The 21,341-nt window shown below is 41.2% G+C and overlaps 1 protein-coding gene across 12 annotated transcripts in view; it reads left to right on the forward strand.

Annotated features, from left to right (window-relative positions):
- RNF38 (ring finger protein 38) overlaps positions 1–21,341 on the forward strand; it is a 124,732-nt gene that overhangs the window by 72,345 nt on the left and 31,046 nt on the right. For 4 of the 12 annotated variants that reach the window (XR_015701096.1, XR_015701097.1, XM_087742602.1 and 1 more), the window contains exons 3-4: positions 11,417–11,488; positions 19,965–20,158. Coding sequence is in view for 10 of the 12 variants with exons in the window: in XM_087742602.1 (XP_087598728.1) it covers positions 11,417–11,488; positions 19,965–20,158 (266 nt within the window). In the remaining 2 variants the exon portion in view is untranslated. Of the gene's footprint in view, positions 1–837; positions 1,452–1,727; positions 1,816–1,844; positions 1,868–11,416; positions 11,489–19,964; positions 20,159–21,341 lie in introns of those variants that run through there. The other 8 variants (XM_087742603.1, XM_087742605.1, XM_087742608.1 and 5 more) reach the window with 6 other exon arrangements.

Genomic DNA, 21,341 nt, shown 5'->3' on the forward strand with positions numbered 1-21,341 from the left:
AATAGCTTGAGTAGATCAGTTCTCTGATAGTTCATATGTTCCATTCGCTGAAGAGTTCTGCATCAAGAGATGTGACACTATCGCAGTGGTAGCAAAACGCTGATCACGTTTCTCTAATGACTCATCAGCAAGTGATGTTGCTCCTGTGGGTTTTGTTGACTTTTTCTAGTCAGTCTCGCCCCCTCCTGCATTATCAGGAAAGCAGATGAAAATCCAGAGCCTATAAGTATGAGCTGAGCAGGTTGCAGGCGGCCGTTGTTGAGAGGCTCGATGGATTTTGTGATGCTTCAGTTTTGAGCGCAGTGTCCCCAGTGCCCACAGTTCCGGTCAGTACCCCGCCCGTGGCGGCAGCCCGCCCTCCCGAGGCACAGCCGTCCTCAGGCCTGGTCCCCGCCCTCTCTTCTGTCAGGGGTGTTCCCTGCCCGCTGCTTCAGTCGCGCACGCTCCCAAAGGCTTGCACGCCAGTTGCCCGCGACTGTTGGCTGTTTCGTTTTAAGCTGTGGGGACGGAGCAGCGTCGCGGCGGGGAGGCGTTGTCGGAGCGGGAATCGGCCTGAAGGCTCGGGCTCAGGCACTGTCCCCGCTGCTGGGGTGGGGGGAGAGCGCCGACCTGCGCCCTGCTTCCTGCCTCGCCGCTGCACGGGCAGAGGGGGCGGGGTGGGGCGCGGAGCGACAAACCGAAACTAAAACGGGGCAGGGGGCGCTCCTTCATGCGCCTGCGTGCGGGGCTCCGCCCCCAGCCGCTGACGAGGAAGGGGAGAGCGGCTTTCATCCCAGGGCGCAGGCGCCTCAGGTTTTCGGATCGCCCCGCCGCCGCGAGCACGTGGGTTGGTTGCCTCGCCTCGTCTTCCGGCCGTGGCGGTGACGTACGCGGGCCGGCCTCCCTGCCGCCCCTAGGTGCAAACAAAGGACGCCCCGCGTCGTCGTCCGTGGGGTGGGGCTAGCTTCCGCCCCGCCCTTATTGGGGCTGGGCTGGCTGGAGAGTGACGTTACCGCCCCCCCCGGAGACGGCGAGGTGCGCGCGGGGGCGCAGGGGCCCGGAGGAACGGAGCATGGCGAACGGCGGCGGTCGCGGGCCGCTGGAGCAAGCGACAGCGGCGCGGACGCAGAACGGGCGAGGAGCACGGGGGGGACTCGCCCTGTGATGGGCGGAGGACGGCGGGCCGACGCTCCCGGAAGCGATCGCGCGGGTAGGCGGTGTAGGCCCGGCCCGGGCGTCAGCAGAGGGGCCCCCGGCCGACACGACAGGAGGCGGCGGAGGAGCCTTGACGGTGACTGCGGGGCGCACAGAGGAGGTGGAGGCGCGGCCCTGCCGTGCCCCGCGGCCGCAGGTACCGGCGTGGGGACGGCAGGTAGGGGTGGAGGCGGGCGGTGGGCCCCCTCGGGGCGGGGCCTCACCAGCGCCGCCTGGTGACCCCGACTCGTCGGCGTGGAGCCTGGCCGCCAAGGCAGGTAAGGGAGCGATGTCCGGCAGTGGGGCGGCTTCGAACCGGACCCGGCTCTGTTGGGTCACCATTCGTAAACGTTAGAGGGCGAAGGAGACCACGCGTCCTGGGCGTGAGGTCGCCGCTGGGAAACCCGAGCGACCCCGTGTGCCTGCATGGAAGCCGTGCTTCCACGTGGGGTAGCCTGCAGGGTGTAAGAGAGCTTGGCGGCGTTAATTCGAGGGACATAAGCATTTGATCCTGTTAAAATTGCTTTATCGTTTTGGCAAAAGGTAGAACTGGAACCTAAAAATCATCTGACTGTACAGAACTGAATTGCTGTGTGCTGTCCTCAAGAAGACAAGCGGGTTCAATGTGCTGCGTGCAAGGAGGTAGCAAGTATTTCTGAAGCACTGAACAGCTGATTGTCCTCCCATTCTTGTGGTAAAATGAAGTTTCTAGGTGTCAAGTTAGTTGAGAAAAAACAACTGTTCAAGGAAACACTGATGTTAGCAAACATACATTATAAGGCATTCTGTTACTATTTTTCAGTATGTATGAGTGAATTCCTATTCCTGTATAACATAAAAGGGATTTTTTTTTTATACTTAAACCAGAAAGATGCGTCTTGTTTCCTCAAAAAGTGTATTTTAAAATTGATTACACATTGGGATGTTTTCTGGAGACATCCATTTTAAGTTGTAATTGTTTATGGCGAGTAATTTAGTTATTCCTTATGCAGAAGTTCATTGAACTCTAAGTCATGAGAATGTTTATGAATGTATAGCCTTTGCATTTTGAAACAGATTTTTGAGGGTAGTATTTGAAGCAAATGTATATGTTCTGATAAGTTCTTCAAATGTATAGTGGAATGGTAAGGTGAATATGATTACTAATAGTCTGCCTTATTTGAATGTTGCTTATTACTTGAATAGGTGTTGCGGTTGACATGCTTGTTCTTAAATGCTATTCACTGAGACAACTACTTTGGTTTCAGTTGCCATATATGTGGTATTTATCCACATCCTGGGGATTTTGCTATTTGCTGGCCCAACAGACTCCTTAACTGCTTTGTAGCGCTACAAGAATGAAAAATATAAACGTTTTTTCTCTTTGAGGGGATATTGCAGCATAATTGCAGTGGTATTAGAGACTCACTGTTCTGAGAAAGAGGAAAAAACTCAATTTGGATACTTATGTGTGCAGTAAGAGAAAAGAGGGTGCAGTCATAAGAGGATTAAGTATGAGACAGGAGAGCAAAAAAAAAAACCTACGCATATACAGAATAACAATGTGAAGGTTACCAGGGAATTGTTACCAGGAGATAGTACATGTTAAGAGTGGTAATAGTGAGACAAGAAGTGGTATGTAAATAAAAGGGGCCCATAAATTAGACATCTCAAGATTCTCCTATGTGAAACTTACTTTGTCATCTCTCTGACCTACAGAGCAGGTTAAACCTTATTTGATTGACATCTGGTTCACTTTGATTTTTTTAATAAGAGTATAGTAAATACTAAATTGAAGTTGGAAGTTGATCAGTCATTGCTTTGACCTGCAGTGGTGTGGGAGTCTTTTCTTTTTCTGAAAGATATGGTTTTGGCTCGGAAGCTAACATCAGCGGCATCAGTGCTATTGTGATTTCTGAAGTTTATGCATCAGCTTATTTAGATTTTTTCAATACGGTTTTTTGACATTGTAACAGGAGATAATTTATATGATTTAAAGTGATATTGTTGATGAAGTCAAGTTAGTTTTTCAGCTCTTTACTAAGAAAGTCCTTAAGAATTAAATGGTTTCTATGCAAGCTTTTATTACAGTATAAAAAATAGTGCAGTTAGGAAGATAAGTTACTTCATTAGGGCTACTATTGAGTGTTGAAACTTAAATTGTAGTCTTGTTACATTTCTGTTGTAGATGTTTGTCCATGGAAGCTACATGGGCTAAATTGCTAGTGAATCTAATGGCAATTTGTACAGAGAAAGTCTTGGACTTCTAAAGGTTTTCTCATTTAATCTTTGTATGTAGACAACGCACACGCGCACCCCAGAGGGATTTGAAAGGTAGGAATAAGGGTACAGGTAGGATGTGAAATGTCTTTTTTCTTATTTTTAGTCTGAGAGTTGTTTTGACTTTGGAGGACTGATTCTTGAAACTTCCTGAAAGATACAGGTTTGACTTAACCAGTTCTGCAGAAATACAGCTTGTGGTTTCCTTCTCTATGTAAGCGTTTATATCAAGTTAAATAATCTAATACAGCATATTTAAAGTCTGTCGTGGGCAAAGCCTGTCTAGGTCTCTGATTTAACAGGATGATTTTCATGGTTTTCACTCTTTAGCTTCACTTGGGAGTGGGTAGGTTCCTCTGTTACTAAGCTCTTGGAAGATCAAAGAAATTTGCTTTGCTTTTTGGTGCCCTCTACTGATTTCTGTTTGTCAGAACATTGAAAGCTAGGGCTTTTTTGTCTTTTAACGGCAGTAAAATGCTAATAGCAGCAGCTCTTTAAAAACAGTGGGAAGGGAAAAGAAAGAAAGGGAGCCCTTTTGCACCTTAAGCATTTTGCTGATTGCTGTCCAACTAGTTTTTCTGGATTGCAGTGGAACTGTTCCTCACCTGGTAGAAAAATAGTTCAGCAACATAAATTTGCCTCACTAGTGTCTTCTGTAGGTGTTTCAGCTGTTAAAAGACTGGTGCCTTTGGTGTTCCTTTCTAAGAAAAACAGAGGCTTTCTCTCTTTCATGTCCACAGTTCCTGGTTCTCAGTGAGCACGTTTCAGATTTGCTGTCCTAGAACTTTTTACCTCCTGGTTCACTTGCAATAACATTGCTTTTTGTATTTCCCACTACAACCTCAGATACTATGAAAAGGTGCGGTGCTTCATGTGAGCACCACTACATATGCTGTATTTTGCTTGCTTTCTGTTTATGAAGCCCTTTCATCCTGTCAGTCTTGCAATTTTGTTCCTATCCCTGAAATCTGTGAACACCTCTGTCCTAGGCAAACTCAGCAACTGCACGAACTCAACACTGTCTTTTCTTCAGAGCCTCGTATCTTAGCCTTGTGGTCTGTCTTTGCCAGCTCTGTTTGTTTCTGAGAGAACTGGCCAAATTTTTCTTTCACATTGCAGTAGGAGTAAAACATCGTGTGAGCAGGGATGAGAGCATTCATGGCACAGCTTACAGTGCTGCTGAGCAGGTGCTCTGTCTGGCAGTCTTCATAAAAGCTTAGGAGATGGTCACTCTAGACAAATAAAAATCAAGAACTTTTCCTTATTCAGGTTATTTCCTTAGATGATCTGTGTTGGGACTGTTCTTTAAAAAAGCTGTGATGTGCTGAATATTTTTCATGAGCTGCATTTTCAATATCAGGTTCTTAGAAAACAATCTCTTGCAAAAACATTGAAAACTATTTTGATGGTAAGTACTGAGGGAGGGCATTTTTGTTTTGGTGTCCTCTGTGTGTAAGTCTGTTGGGAAAACATTGGAACTGAATATAAAACGAGGGGAAATGAAGTGATTGGAGACATAAAAGAGTAGGAATAGGTATTCATTTTGAATAATGTTGTGGAAGAAACTGGTGAAGAAGTTCCAAGTGGATGAGTATGGATTTGAGAAAAATGTTCAGATATGAACACAAAGAGCCTGGTAAGACCAATATGCATGTGGTCATTTTGTATATGAATCTCTACTGAAGACAGGTTAGAGATCATATGTGAAGCTTGCTTTGTCTTTATTCTCAGTTTCCTTATTGTATTGGAGAACAGCCAGAGCACTCTTCCTCAAATTCAAATACAGAGACCTAGTATAGTGTTTGTATTCTCTGGCTCTGCTTTTACTATGTGGATGTTTACATATATCTATAGTTGAAATGTGACTTGAACGGTTCATAGCTGTGATGGTTTGTTCAGTGTAGGGCGGAGCTTGAGACGGTATAAAAAAAATTATACATCTCACTGAATTTCTTGCATGCTTTAAATTCTCGTGTCTTTTTTCTCCTTAATAAAAATGTGGGGTGAGGTTTGAGAAGTCAGCAAATCATGCTTATTTGAGTGCATTTGGGGGAGTGAGGTTTTTTTTTCCTTCACATATCATCTTACATGTATCATGTGGTTTGTTTTGGTTTTTTTAGCAAAACATATTCTGACTTTGCATGAGAATAATCCTATTATCTAAAGTAAATTAAAAGATCTACACAAGTATAAGCTGTTTCTTGAAGCTGAGGACCTGCAATGTTTACTTATATTCCTCTTCCAGGTTAAGTTCGCAGAAAATGTCAATTGTTTCGTAGTTTTGCTGGCTCCCGTAATTTGTCAGTTACATGAAGATGACCGAGTTCTTGACCCATTACATCCCATTATAAGGATTATATACAGGCCTAGATGACTTCTGTTAGATGACACCTCCCAATATGTGTATTTTGTAGGCGCAGAGGAACCAGCCGCCGTTGCACCAGTTAATATGTTCACAGGGCCTGTGGTGAATCTGACGCATGCAAAAATGAAATTCTGCAAGCTACTGAGGGCAAAAGGCGTGTTCATAATCCTAACTAATGGAAAACAACATTTTTTTTTTTCCAATGCTTTTTAAAACAACTCTAACTTAAACAAGGTGTTAGTAAAAATGAAATGGCCTGTGTAGGTTTAAAACAAGTACTCTGTAATATGTAGTGCATAGCCTAAATATGAGCTTTAAAAAGAATCATAGAATCATTTAGGTTGGAAAAGACCCTTAAGATCATTGAGTCCAACCATAAACCTCACACTACCAAGTTCGTTACCAAACCATGTCCCTAAGCGCCGTGTCTGCACATCTTTTAAATATCTCCATGGATGGGGACTCAACCACTTCCCTGGGCAGCCTGTTCCAATGCCTGACAACCCTGTCGGTGAAGAAATTTTTCCTAATATCCAATCTAAACCTCCCCTGCTGCAACTTGAGGCCATTTCCTCTCATCCTGTCACTTGCTACTTGGGAGAAGAGACTGACACCCACCTCACTACAACCTCCTTTCAGGTAGCTGTGGAAAGTGATAAGGTCTCCCCTCAGCCTCCTTTTCTCCAGACTAAACAACCCCAGTTCCCTCTGCTGCTCCTCATAAGACTTGTGGTCTAGACCCTTCATCAGCCTTCTTGCTCTTCCTTGGACACGCTCCACCACCTCAATGTCCTTTGTGTACTGAGGGGCCCAAAACTGAACACAGTATTCAAGGTGCAGCCTCACCAGTGCCAAGTACAGGGGGACAATCACTTCCCTAGTCCTGCTGGCCACACTATTCCTGATACAAGCCAGGATGCTATTGGTCTTCTTGGCCACCTGGGCACACTGCTGGCTCATATTCAGCTGGCTGTTGACCGACATCCCCAGGTCCTTTTCCGCCAGGCAGCTCTCCAGCCACTTTTACCCAAGCCTGTAGTGTTGTGTGGGGTTGTTGTGACCCAAGTGCAGGACCCGGCACTTAGCCTTGTTGAACCTCATACAGTTGGCCTCGGCCCATCAATTCAGCCTGTCCAGATCCCTCTGTAGGGCCTTCCTACCCTCCAGCAGATCAACACTCCCTCCCAACTTGGTGTTCTCCGCAAACTGACTGCGGGTGCACTCGATCCCCTCATCCAGATTGTTGGTAAAGATACTAAACAGAACTGGCCCCAGTAGTGAGCACTGGGGAACACCACTTATGACTGGCCACCAACTGGATTTAACTCCATTTGCTACAACTCTTTGGGCCTGGCCATCCAGCAAGTTTTTTACCCAGCGAAGAGTACGCCTGTCCAAGCCATCAGCAGCCAGTTTCTCCACGAGAATGCAGTGGGAGACCTTGTCAAAGGCCTCACTAGAGTCCAGGTAGATAACTACTTAAACGGAATCCTAGATTTGTACCATCATTAAGGATGGTTCTGCAGCGTATAAACACGTAGTGTTCTGCAGTGTATATAAATCTATTTTAGCAAGACATCCGTTAACAAGATGCCAACCATAATATTATGCTCAGTGAGCATACCATTGTGTTCAGCCATTTGTAGGTGATACAAAGAGTTTACTTGTCCTAAACTGTATGAATGACAAAGTAAACCTTTGTTTCAGCTGTGAAAATTTCCTTTTTTGTGGGAAATGGCCTGGAAGAAGGAAGGAACAAAGTAAGTGTCAGAAATGGGAGAAACAGAGAACTGAAATAGAGGGTGAGAGAAGCCCTGACACTTTGGTGGTGGAGACATGCTTTGACAGTTACATACCACAACTGTTGCAGTTGTACTGTGTGCCATTTGGGACATAGTTTCTACTTTGTTCTGTAGGATCCCCCCAGAGAAGAAGGAAATGGAAAAAGGTAGAACTTGGCGAACTTGTTCTTAGAATTTAATACCTTGGCCCTTTTTGAATTTTCAGGCCTGTGTTTTTAAATACAGTGGTTTATGACAGCTTTTTTTTTTTTTGCACTAATACCAGTGTGCATATATTGCAGTATATTGAAGAACATTATTTTTTTTTACATGAGTTTCATTGTACAAATTAGGTAGGTAGGTTGTTTTGTGGATTCATTGTGTAGTTTCTAAAATGGATTAAGTGTATTTATTGAGGCTTCAAATTTTTAGCAATACAGAGAGACTGGAAGAATGTGAGACTAAACTGTGGTACATTCCTGAAGAAATTAGGTCCTGACTTTCCTCAGTTTCTGAGAACACATAATACTGCATTATACACAGAAAATTTAACAGTATGGTGTGCTGAGCAGAGGCATATATCTTTCGCTAATGCAGCTGAGTGTTGTGATGACAAGCAAAGCCAGTGAAAGCTCTACCACAATAAGTGTCGAGGTATTATGCCAGTAGTCCTTCTCCTAAGAACAAGTTTCTAGTGCTGACTTGCCTTTGTGCCCATTGTGGTAAGGACATCAGTTACAATAGTGTAAGTAACATTGATATTATTGTAAATGTTACCTCTATGAGGGCTGAAGTTTGGGGAGGATTAATTTAAATCATATATGTTAATTGCTGGCTAAAATGTTTTCTTCTGTCAAAAATTGGTTCATGCCTCTGTAAATACTACTTCAGGTGCTTAGATAGAAATATGCCTCAGTTCAGTGTTTGGATATGCTTTAACACTTTGTCAACAAATACGGTCAGCTTAACATTAATTTATCCGAATACAAAGTTTCGGTCGTCAGTGCTGAAATGCTAGCTTGTCCATTTATGTAGACTGTGTTTCATATATGTGTGTGCATGCTTGTGTACATATATAAAGATATAGTTTAATGGGGGGAAAAATTCTTTAAGTGGAAAGAGTGTGATCTGGTTTATAATTGTCTTAATTACCCTGTCTCTGTTGATGTATGTGTATATTAGTTTCACATGTCTAAATGAAAAAGTCAATAGTGAATACATACGGTACATTCAAACTATACTTAGAGAAGACTTTGGTATGAAGAAAACTTTGAGCCAAACTTCTCTTCAGACTTCTTGTCCTATCAGCTAAAAGACCAGAATTATTTTTAAAATTGAAAACTTGATCTTTTTGAAATGTGGCTATATCTGAACACCTTGTCTTGATTTCACCACTTTCCTCTTGCCCTGGCATCTTGTTAAGTATATTCATTTCGGTATATTTTATGACATTTAAAGTAATCTCTTTACAGTAATGAGCATATTTTAATGATATACATGAAAAGTTTAATGTGTTTCAGCCTTGTATATAGGGAAATTGTCCCCCTTTCTGTAGCTAAGAATTTGTGATTTTAATTTAAAACTTATCTTCTGTTTTATTTATATACCACAATAGGAGTTCAGGACTCGGTGTATGCTAAGAAGTAACTGTTAGCACCATCTCCTGAAATGGCACTTTCTGTATTGTGTTAGGTGGTGTTGATGACTCTCTAACTCAGATCTTGGTAGGCAATTTGGAGATGAACTGGTCAGAAATGATAAACTGAAAATATTTTAAAAAATCTTATCAGGTACTAGTACTATTTGTTGCATAACTTTTAAACTTTCCAGTTTTGAGAAAGAAAGCTTGCAGATATTTAGTGAGATACTAAATGTATGTAACAGGTTTTGCCTACTACCATAGTGCGTGTTAACTGCAGGAAACATCTGCAGAAACAGCACAAATTGTTTTCCATTTATTATTACCTACACTATTGACAAAGTTGAGTTCAAAATTGAGACCATAAATTGGAATTTTAAAGTAACACTAATATTTTTCCAACATCTTTGCCCTTTAATAGAGAGGGAGCTATAGCTGAGTTTTTTCCCTTTATTGAAATTTGTGTGGTGTTTTGGATTATGAGAGGTAACAATTCCTATTTGGAAGAAACACCTTGATGTGATATAAAAACAAATACTTGCTGTCTTTTTTGTGAGTTTAGCAGCATTGAAATTGCTTTATTTCTCTGAAAATTGATCGTAAAATCTTTTCATATTTCAAAGGATTCTTATTTGCATGCAGCAAGTACTACAAGCAATAGCAAATACTAATAAAATACAATTTGAAAAACTTTGAGATGGCTATATGTTTCCTTGACTCTTAAACCTGCTTCAGTATTAGAAAAAGAGGTGCTTCAGATGTGATGGGTTGCACTGTCCTTTTTGTATGAGCAGTGGAACTTAACTAATAAATAACAAATGAGTCGTCCTACCAATTAGCTTGTTTTCTTGCTATTGAGAGTTTTGCAGTGTGCTAAATAGGATGCTTTTTGCATTTTTTTAATGTTCTTGTGCATTATAAATTCACATGCAGAAAAGAAATATTCCAGCACTTGGTATGAGAAATTGACAGCCAAGAATCAAAAGACTGTTTAAAATATTTACTGTGTGAAACTTGAGCAGTTTAGGCTTAGGGGTCTCTTAACATTGTTTCTTGTGTATCCTAAACACTTAGTTAAATAAGAATTGCATTTCAGAGAAGGGACTGATACAGAGAAAACCCTGGAAATGGTCATCAGCCTGATGTCGAACAAGCAACAGATTAAATATTCAGATTATTAATGTGTTTTGATCATAAGTAAAATTAAGAGATGCATTTGGTGGAATATGTTATATACTATTGGTATGGGACTTGCTGTTGCATGCCTCGATCTTTTGCAGAAACGGTTCGCATGGAGGATTCATTGTCAGTTCTGGTTGCCGAAGGACAACATTGGCCATTGTGCTCACCATCAGTAAATAACGAATTAATTCTATTAACTGTGAGTGAATTATGGATGGCCCAGAAAGATTACTGATGAGTGTTCTTGGTACAGTTGTTAGATACAGAAGCAGTCTAATTGATATATACCATCATAGCTTTGAAACACAAAAAAATTAGATGGACTTTCACCCTCTTCATAGCATGTTTGGTAGTGTTGCTCTTATTTTACAGATTATGTTCGTTTTACTAAATGCTGTGTAAATTTTTGCTGTTTCACTATCAAAAGGTCAAAAGGGCTCTTTAATTCACAAAAATTATTAAGAAACTTAGTATGTGTAAACCTACAGCAAATTTTATACTGGCAGCCTGACTTCGTTGTTGTAGATTGGTTTCCATTTTAAGGTGGAGTTAATAGGGTTTTTTTCTTGCGACATGGTGATATAACTTCAAAAGCAAGTTGGAGGCAATGTTGTAGGCTTCCTTTCAGAATGATGTGCCTTGCTAAGGACTCTCTTGTCTCTAGGAATACAGAATATTTTCTCCCTAATCCCACCCACAGGGCACCAAGAGGGGTTTTCTTCTGAACTACTTTTTTTTCCTATGCATTTTGCTGTAGCCATAGGAACAGTTAGTGTCATGCTTAGTGTTTCTTGATCTCTATTTGTGGAATTTTCATCCCAAGTACTAGTGACATATTGATTTTCTTAATTCTTGACAGTGTCTGCTGAAGTGCAGAGGGAAATGGTATCCCATTTAAAATACTCAAATGTATCTGGTGTTCAGTGGGCAAGCATATACGAGCTCATAGGGATACTTTGTGTCCCTTGGAGTTCTACTCCAAAGCACTATTTGAGTTGCGCTTTGCTTCTTTCACAGGAGAACGCTTCTAAAGAAAGAAAAGGAGAAATAAATAGGAACATTCTGAGGCGGAAACCTGACCAACAAAAAGTAAGGGAGGCAGTAATAAGGACTAAACCTGGCCAGTCTCTAATTGATGAGGGTATGTGGAATGTGGGAATGTTTATTTCAGTGAGGTTATTTGATCAAAGACCTTGTCAAATGGGATTATAAGGAAAAGGGGGAAGCCATAAGCAAAATATACAGAGATACAAACCTGCCAGATAAACTTAATGGAGACAAAGGCAAGAAACAAACCTGGGCAGTCGCAGTAACTGACAGGCTATCAGGAAACTGCATGCAAACAAGGACTTTCTGACTGATAAGGTTGCAAACCTGAGGGTCCAGGATGTTGGAGGGGGTCAGTGGGACTATGCCAGCGGAGGAGGCAATGTGAAGGGGCCAGTCATGTGTAGACTGTGGCCAGTCTTTACACTCGTCTGGCCAAGCCCTGTGCCTGATCACTGCAGCGTGTCCTATTTTATTAGATATTTCTTAACTCTCCCTCTGTGTAATCTCACTCTCTATCCCATGTGTGTGAGTGCTGCAGGGACTGAGACCAGCTTGAGTGGAGACTAGGCCAGCAACTGAAGTCTCTCTGGAGGTGTAGGCACCACCAGGTCTGCAGTGCCAGCAATGGGAGCAATTGGAGGTCTCAGTGTCAGGAGTTGGAGGGGCTGTAGCTCTCTGAATTATCTTGTTGGTTTCCTACAGACTTTATATCTATAGTGCCAGCTACTGGGAGACTGGTGTGAGTGGACTGGGTGCCAGCTGTTGCAGTCAGACCAGGGTTGTGGGCACCCCTGGCCTATGTCAGTTACTGGAGCAAGTGTGGTCTCAGTACCAGCTACTGGGGTGGGTGAGTGTCTCGACTGCCAGCACCTGGAGCAGAAACGGTGTGTGTCCCCAAAGCCAGCTATTAGGGGGACCAGGGTGAGTGAGGGTCTCAGCGTTGGTGGCAGGAACGGGACTGCAGGTCACAGCCCATGTGCCTGGTGCCGGCTGCTGGAGGGGAGTGAGTGTCTGTATCTTCCGCAAATGTGCTGTGCATGGTGGGGGTGGGGTGTCCTTATATTTGCTGGCCATCTTCAGGCTGGACCAGTTGGTGAGCAGGGGGCCTTGGGACCAGACTGGAGGTGTCAGGCAGGCTGAGGGTCCATGCTGGTATTTTGGGGGACCTGCAAGTGTGGTGTGCCTGTGGGCCAAGTGTGAGTGCTGTGTGTCTGCAGTGAGCACCAAGCTGGGCCAGCCAGTGAGTCATGGACCTGTGGAGCAGGTAAGGGGGCCTGGGATTGGGGTGGGGGTACCAGGTGGGCAAGAGGGCCATGATGGTGCTTGGGATATCCATGAATGTGCATGTGCATGTGCTTGTGAACCTGGAGAGTGTTGTGTATGTACTGCACTAGTGACCTTCTGTCTTTGTCAGCTTAGCTGTTGATGCTTGTGTTTGTCTGTGGCAGCGTGTATGACCAGCCATGTCAGTGCCCTCTGTGTGCTACGTCTCCAGGATACATGCTCAGTTTTACTACTGGTTGAACCTGCAAAAAGGAAAGCAGCAGCTGTGACCCTCAGCCTTGGATGAAGGCACCACCACCACCACTCCACTCCCTGGGCACACTGGACTGGGCAGGAGGAATTCCTGGGCCCAGAGGAAGTGCCCACTCCTCACATTAGATCCCTTAAGTTTCTTCTCCTTGCTGTTCAAAGAGATTTGCTTCTTGTATTGCTTTGGCATCTGATGTTTATATTCAGTCTCCAGTATGCAGGGGATCAAGAGCTCTGTCACCATAGTGAAAAATCATGAGATGTGTTAGTATAGTGATGACTTGTCAATACACTGGAACAGCAAGTAGTATAAATAACTAGTCTTGTTACTCATTTTTAACTACAAGTACCTTTTTGCAAAGTACTCCTTAAGCTAAAGATAGATAAAAATCAAACCCTATTTCTTAGGCAGTTAATACATATGTGGACCAAACATGGAAAAAAAATACTATTTTTGGAGTGGACAGAGGAAACAAAATGCTTTTTGAAAGTGCATTTGATAATTTTGGTATTAATCAGGCTGATGGCTTACCGCTGGAAATTACATACTAGGTAGTGTTTCTGTGAAAGTGTTTTAACCAAAATCTGCTTGCAGATGAAGATAGCTGGCTTTTGTAAATGATTGGCAGGCTGCTGGCAAGGACTGGGGAAAACAGACCTAAGACTAATTTATGTTTAAAGAAATCTACTTTGTCTTTGGTGCTTGGCAGCACAGAGAGAAAGATGGTATAATTAATGTTTCAGCTTTTGTGGCCTATGTTGTCCTTCATTTGCTATCAAATTAAACCTAACTTTTTCATGCGTTAAAGGTGGATGAAATGCAATTGTAGGTAGGTAAGAACAGTCTTCTAATAAGTACCCCAGTCACACACAGAAGCTGACAGATAAAACGCTGTTTCTTTGTTCATAATAATAAGTATTAGTTACATTTTATCATTAATATAAAAATTGAAAAGTAGAGAATGTTTTGATACAGTTTTCTGCTTCTCTTGTGGGCTTTGATTCTGAATGCAGAAAAACTTAGTAGATTTCTAAAGCAAAGCTCTGCTTGCTTGGAAGATTACAGTTCTTGTTTAATACTGCCAAGGTGTAATACTAGTGTGCTAACATTGATTTTTCAAAGATCTTTTTTTCATGAGGTGGTGCATGTTTGTCTCACATTGTTTTTATACATCTGTTCCTTTTCATCTTCCAAATAAATGGTTTTGTTATGAAGCTTCCTTCCTCAAAAAAATTCCACCTGTATTATTCACTTTTTAATGTAGAAACATCTGTGGGCTTCATTGTATGCTTATTGTTCTCAGGGGTAATATAGGTAATTGATAAAAACAGTCCATTACATCACTCTACTTATATGGCCTGTCATTTGCTTCAAGGCCTGAGGTAACAAAAGCTGAAAGTTTGATGTAGTCTCTTATTATAGTGGTTGTGGCTGTCAAAATACCTGAATAGGAAATAATTGTTACAGTTTATTGCATTGGTTAGAGCGTATTACTGAGCTAACAGTCCATGAAAACGTTCTGTGTGAACTGCCTCTGAGTGATATTTTAGGTAAGGTTTTGAGCAAAATAGAGTATTACATGTTAACTGAAATGTAGATGTGGAATATTTGTTGCATTTACTTTATCTGTTGATTTTATCATTGCTTTTTAAAAAGTGGTAAAAAACCAATCAGCGTGTTTTGGGTTTTGGTATCTTAAAAGTTGCTTGGAAATTCTGGGCAAATATAGAAAATCCTCTTAGTGTGTGAGCTAAGTTCTGTGTAGAGGACTTTAACAGGAGAATTAATATACAATAATTCTATGGAAATAGACCACTGTTGTTCTTGCAGCAGAAATAAAACATGTTTGGAAACAAGACTCCAGTGTTCTTTGCAGCTTGATTTGTGCTCCCACTTCCCTGATATGCAGATGAAAGTAAAGACCAGAGCTCTGTCTCTAATACCCATCCTGGATTAGTTTATATTTCCATGTATATTTTTGTCATTGCTCAGTAACCTTGTGTTTATTACTGTATGTGCTGGTTGAGTTTTGTGTACCTTTTCCTCAGTGGAAATAACACTTCTCTCTTCCCCCTTTACCAGGTATTAACTCTTTGTCATAAATGGTGTCAGAGTAGAATTTTTTTTAGACATTGACCAATTTCCATTGGAGCTAGTTGATGGGTTCATAAAGTTTTGCGAGGGAGAGACTGGTGAAGAGATGACATCTTTTGTATTTCTTTATTGTTGAGAGTAATGACAGATTAGGTGAATGGTTAGACATTGGGTTACACATTACCCAGGACATGCTGTGGTGCAGAGACACCTGATGACAAAGAATCTCAACCACGCTGCAGAGTGCACTTGCAAGACCAACAGGTTAGTTAAATACAACTCTGCACTGAACTGGCTTGTAAACTCTACCTTGTAATGCCACACCTAAGTTAAACTTATGCTTCTGCTGTTTTCTTGGGGTGAGTTGGAAGATGACAATAGCGCTTACAAGACCGTTTAGGCCTCAACGACTCCATCCAGTCACATAAGTGACTTTCTTTGTCTCGGTTCCAGGGTCATGGGGCACAGCTCTTCAGAGCTTACTAGACCTGAGCTATATCGTATACTTTAAGTGAGCTTAGTCCTGGCCTGTGAATAAGCCACTGCATTTGGACACAACTGATCTATTCAACCCGAGAATTCACTGTTATTGTAGGTGTGATCAGAGTATTACAAATGTTGGAATGTAAATCAGATCACTGTTGTTGGAGTGTATAGATCCTTTGCAGGCAGGATATGCAAAATGTTCAGTTTACTAGCCAATTAGGTGCCTACAGTTAAATTTGAAAATGCTTATAAACTTTCATGTGTACCAGTTTGTATCATAGGAAAAATCATTGCCTTTTCAGTATGCATTTATGAAGAGGAAACACGCAGCTGCAGATTTCCAGTCAGCCTGGCAGGTTTATATAGGATATACTCATCAGATTGTACTTATTGTGTAGAACCTTCTAAGGGACAGGCTATGCTTGGAAATACTCTTCAAGTATTAGATTAATTTTAAAATAAACATCTTCAGGAGCTGCAGGACAGATGTAGTTTATTCCCTAAATTTGAGATTGAGGATATAGAGTACTTTCTTCTTGTGCTTCCCAGGACCATTAAGTGAGAATATTCAGAGGGTTCGAGAGGAGAGTGATTTTTAGATATTGTCAGCAATTGTTTTGGTAATAATTCCCTTCTGTGATGGTTGATGATCTGTGTGTGGCTGTGCAACCTTTATAATTTGACTGGAAAAGGAGAATGGAAAAGAAACACCTCAGAGGGTGTTGGCTTGGTGAAAATATCTAGTCTTTCTCAAATGAAATGGAACAGCATTTAGATAAAACACATAAAAAATTGCTACAAGAAATATATACAGAAGTATAATGAACAATTTTCTATTTTTTTAGTAGTATGTTTTCTTTAAAGGATGTTTTGCAAATGAGCATACTCTTTAATCACCTTTGTTACCATTACATTGTGAGAGTTTGTAGGGTACACAGATGAGAACGGGGCAAAACTGTACTGGGGATGTCTGTGAAATGCTGACTTTTAGGGATGAGATTGTAGGTTTTAGTGTCCTGACGTAAGTTCCTTCTTCTACTAGTAGCAATCTGATGCCTTTGTCCTGATATTGTTGCCTTTAAATATGAAGTAATCAATATTTGTGTTCATCGGGCTCTTTTTGTTAACATTTAAAATAAGGTAGTGCTTTTACCTTGTTGGGTAAAAGCTAGATGCAATGTTCTTGATAGCTGCCAAACATTCTATTTCTGTTGCCTGTTGGGCAAGAGAAAAATACATCGCATAATGGCTGTAAGAAGCAGCAGTAGTCCCAGAGAATGTTTTGAGTATTTGCAAGATGCAACTAGAGTGGTTTGGGCATTTGCAGAGCTACCATCATTGCTGAAAGTATCATATTCCACAAATAAACTATTGAACTTAATGACCAATAATAATGTAGATTGCAAAATTATACTGGCAATATGTAGTTATTCCACATGCTTGTTGAAAATGACATGAAAACAAATCTTAAATTCTAAAACGTGTGTCTGTCATTAGCTCCCTGTACTTTCCCACATGCTGGTATTACCTTGCTACAATCATCGCATGAGAATTGGGTTCTTAATGAAAACTAAGATAAAACACCAAGTCTTCTTTGAGTTTAGGTATGTGTTGGGTTTTTTATGACATATGTTTGCAAATAAGTTTGGCTTAGCTTCAGGTTACTTCTTTTTCAGTGCAGAAAAAGACATAATTACATTTTAATTCTATACTTATATGTAGTTCCAAAAAATGATTTTATTTTCTTTCTACTGGGAAGCAGTTTCGAGTGAAAACACAGTTGCTTATTGCAGAGGGCAATTAGCACTTACGGAGTTTGAAATAGCTGTGTGAGTTAGTAATTTGGAGTGATGGTGAAGGCTAACAACTTAGCAGTTTGCATCTCTACTGCCTTTGAAGTAGTGCACTCCATGTACAAAAGGAAAAATCAAAGAACTGTTTCTCCAAAGTAGACTGCTTTCTACAGGGCAGGGTATATTAGTGTTAATGCTTGGGAAAGGTGCCAGATTTAAATGAGGGCAGTAGCAGCGGGAGATCCCCAGCAAAAGGCGCTTATAGAACGTAGCAGGACAGCAGTGGTTATTTTGTTATTTCAGTGTTTTGTTTTCTGCCAGCTTCGCTAAACCCAGTGTTGCCTTCCTCCATTTGACACCAGCATACCTTATTTACCTGCATTTTTATTACCTGTGTTTCTCTTTGAATAGACTTCAGTCACCATGGTGTAAAAAATTCTCCCATCCTGAAAGCTCCAAGTTGGGCCACAAATCATCCTTCTCTCTGACTCGTTCTGTCACAACAGTAAGACAGATTAAATAAGCAACTCTGAATGGCAGAACAAATGTAGCATAGTTTTGTTATGATTTGTCCTTTGGCAAGGTTCTCTGAAATCTAAGAAAATACAGAATTTCACAGAAGCTTTGCACTCAAGGCACTTCTCTGGTGTGTCTTCCAGTTTTTTGGTGTTGAGTTCCTGAGGGCAGGAAGCCTTCTGGAAGGGTCACCCTTTGCCTAGACATCTACTTTCATGAACCTTCAGGTTCATACCTGTCTTTTTGACCTATTTTTCTCTATAAAACGCAAGTGCAGTTCATTAAGGAGTTCGAAAGAGATTGAGCAACAAGCAGATACATACATTGTCAGCCTCTTCCCCTAAGGAAACCATGCTAATAGTTCTCCATCTAACAGATATAGAATTAAAAATGGACACCCCCATTTACTTCATGCTTTTGTTGGGTTTTTTGTTTGTTTGTTTGTTTTTGACCTATTTCTGTTCCTTAATCATTACTAGTGACTGCTTGAGATAGTAGGGGAAAGCTGCAATTTGTGTTAAAGTATTTGAAAGCATGGGGCTGAAAAGGAGTGAAATGTAGTAAAAATGGCCATACATCAAAAGAGAGGAAAAATACCTTTTTTCTCTTAAACACCTGGATAAAACTTTTAGGTGTTAAAAAAGAGCGTGCTTGCTCTGGCAGGAACACTGGAGGACAAGCTATATGTCAATGGTAACCTACCAAGAAGCAACTGATAGAGTTAAGAAAATGATAGGCCCCTGTAAAGCTAAGAACCAGAAAAGGTCCATAGTCTAGTCTACAAGTAAATCTGAAATAAGACCTCTAATAAACTGTGGGTTACCAGGCAGTTTAGGAATACAAAACCATTGCAGACAACTTCAGTTTTCTCTGCATCAGCCATCTGCAGTTAAATGCAAATTGGGTGTCATTTCAGTTAATTGAAATAATACTGTGATGGACTGAACTGGAAGTGGTGGGGTGAGTGGACAAGCTGGAGAGCAGCAAAACACTACAATTTGGCTTGCACCAGGAGTGTTCTGTCAGAGAAGTCTATGTGATGTTTGGACTCAAGGATGGATCCAGTGTGGTAGTTCACGTGTTGCTTTTTTTGTGTGTTCAGTTGGTGAGCTCTGGAGTAGAACTTGTATTTTTCTATATTTTCCGTTGTTACACTTGTTAACAGCACCACGTTACAATTTTGACAGAATAGTGGGGTGAAGGGCAGGGAAATTTATTGATTTGCTACTGGATTCAGAGACATCTGTGGGAACTTTTGAGAAGAATGACAGCTCTATTTAATAATTCAATAGCATGGACACACAGTGACAAGGAGAGGTAGTTACTTGTGTTTGGAACCGACTGGGAGGAGATTACTTGGAGGTGAATGGCCTTCATATCACTAGCACTGAAAACTCTAGGCACTATATAGTCCCTGCAGAATTTTAGTGAAATACACAGACTTAACCAGAGATTGAGGATTAGGTTTTTTTCAGGTTATGTGTAAGTACTTTTCAATGACCATTGTTATACTAATAAGTAGAAGGATGAAGCACCTCTATGCTGAGCTAGCAGAATTAAAGTAGGCTGCAGTACAGAGCAAATGTCTGAATAGCTATGTAAGTACAGACCTGATAGGAAAGGGGTGCAATGCAGAGTGCAAGCTCTGTATGACATCTGCTTACTGCCAAGTACGGATTCCATTGTTGTGAAGACTGTGCTTATATATCTTTTCATGCTTCTGTAGCCTATAAATGCTAGGGCAGGAGGGATGTAAAATAGGTTATGCCTTATTTTCTTCATGTTATTCTCTTTTCTGATATAGTTTTGCTTTTGTGTGTATGTTAGAATTTTTATCTTTTAATGCTGCTAAAATATAACCATATAACTTAGTAGTCATTCTTCTAGGTCTTAGGGAGCCACCATAAATCTGTATTATAAAGATAATAAAGAGGCAACTACTTGGAGGTGTTTAATTTCATGGTGTTTTCGTGCAGTCTTCAGTAAGTCCTTTCTAATGCTAGCTGCAAAGCAATACTGAAGTATGGATTGTAATTCACTCATGTGGAGGTGGGTTTTGTTTTTGTTTTGTTTTGTTTTTGCACTGGCATAGAGTGAAGACAGTCCTAGTCCCAAGCGACAACGCCTTTCCCATTCAGTCTTTGACTATACAGCAGCATCACCAGCCCCGTCACCACCAATGCGACCATGGGAGATGACATCAAATAGGCAGCCTCCTTTGGCTCGACCCAACCAACACCACTTCTCAGGGGAACGATGCAACACACCCGCACGAAACAGGAGGAGGTAAGCAAGCTGTGTAGCTTGGGAAACAATTTATTACTCTTCCTGATTTCAGCTCAAGGGTGGTGTATTTCAGGCAGCACTGACTAGATCACACATGGTTAACATGTTAACATTTCCTTTGAGCTGTCAGTTATTATAGTTGTAACTGGAAAGTTACTGAAAGTAATTCAGGTTGGTGCATCATCCCTTAATTTGCGTGAATAGATAACTTGGGGAAAGGAGTACTCATTAACATTTTTAATTATGAGCCTGATTCTCTTTCACTCTGCACTGGAGCAATAAGCATTTAGAAAAATGTGAGAAAAATCTTTCTCATCAGGGTACTTTTAGAGATATTATATTATTGATGTAGTACCATAATTTTCACTGCAGTCACAATTATTTTTGTACGTAAAAACAATCTAAATAAAGATGAGGTATACTGACTGGGAAGAGTGACATAGTGTTTAAATGGTTGCTGAGGTGTGTGATTCACATGTGATAGGAGTTAGATTTTCATGTTGGTTTTAGATTGTGGCTCATTAACCTCAAAGCAGAGATTTTGGAAGAAGTTCCTATGCTCATGGAAGAGTAAAGATTTGGATGGCCAGGTTGAACTGGTGCCTGGGTGGATGATGGTATAGGAAAGTGTAAAACCACAGACTTCTCTACTATTCCAGTTAAACTAATTATCCAAAACACGAGCTTTCATTGCCTCACATTCTGCCTCAAAAATGCTCAGTCATCTAATGCAAGTTAAAACACAGTGTCCCTCTGTTTGCTTCTGAGAAATATTGTGGTTTGGTTTGTACTAAAATTGTAGTGTCTGTGCTTTTTCATGAATGTAAAATATTAGACTTAAGAAATATATAACTGGTTTTCTTCTGATTTCACAAATGAAATTTGTCAGCCGTGATCAGGCAGGGATAGTTTTGAAGCAAGAAATTTTAAAACGTGCTACTTTTCTATCTTGGCTTCAAGTCCATCAATCTGAAAGCTTTCGGTTAGTGGCATTCAAAATACACATCTCTCAAAACAGCTTGTCAAACTTAAGAAAGAGGTTGAATTATGAACTTGGAGTGGTTATTGTGAAGACAGAAGATTAGGCCTTTTGTACAATTTGGTACAGGGTTACTCTGCAGGGGCGTTTGGTCCACAAAGTTTTTTACCTTAAAATGGTTTGAACTGAGATCTCTAGAGTATG

The sequence above is a fragment of the Nipponia nippon genome, unplaced genomic scaffold (genome assembly GCF_047370975.1).
Source record: "Nipponia nippon isolate SJK-2023a ecotype South Korea unplaced genomic scaffold, ASM4737097v1 scaffold_8, whole genome shotgun sequence".
NCBI lineage: Eukaryota > Metazoa > Chordata > Aves > Pelecaniformes > Threskiornithidae > Nipponia > Nipponia nippon.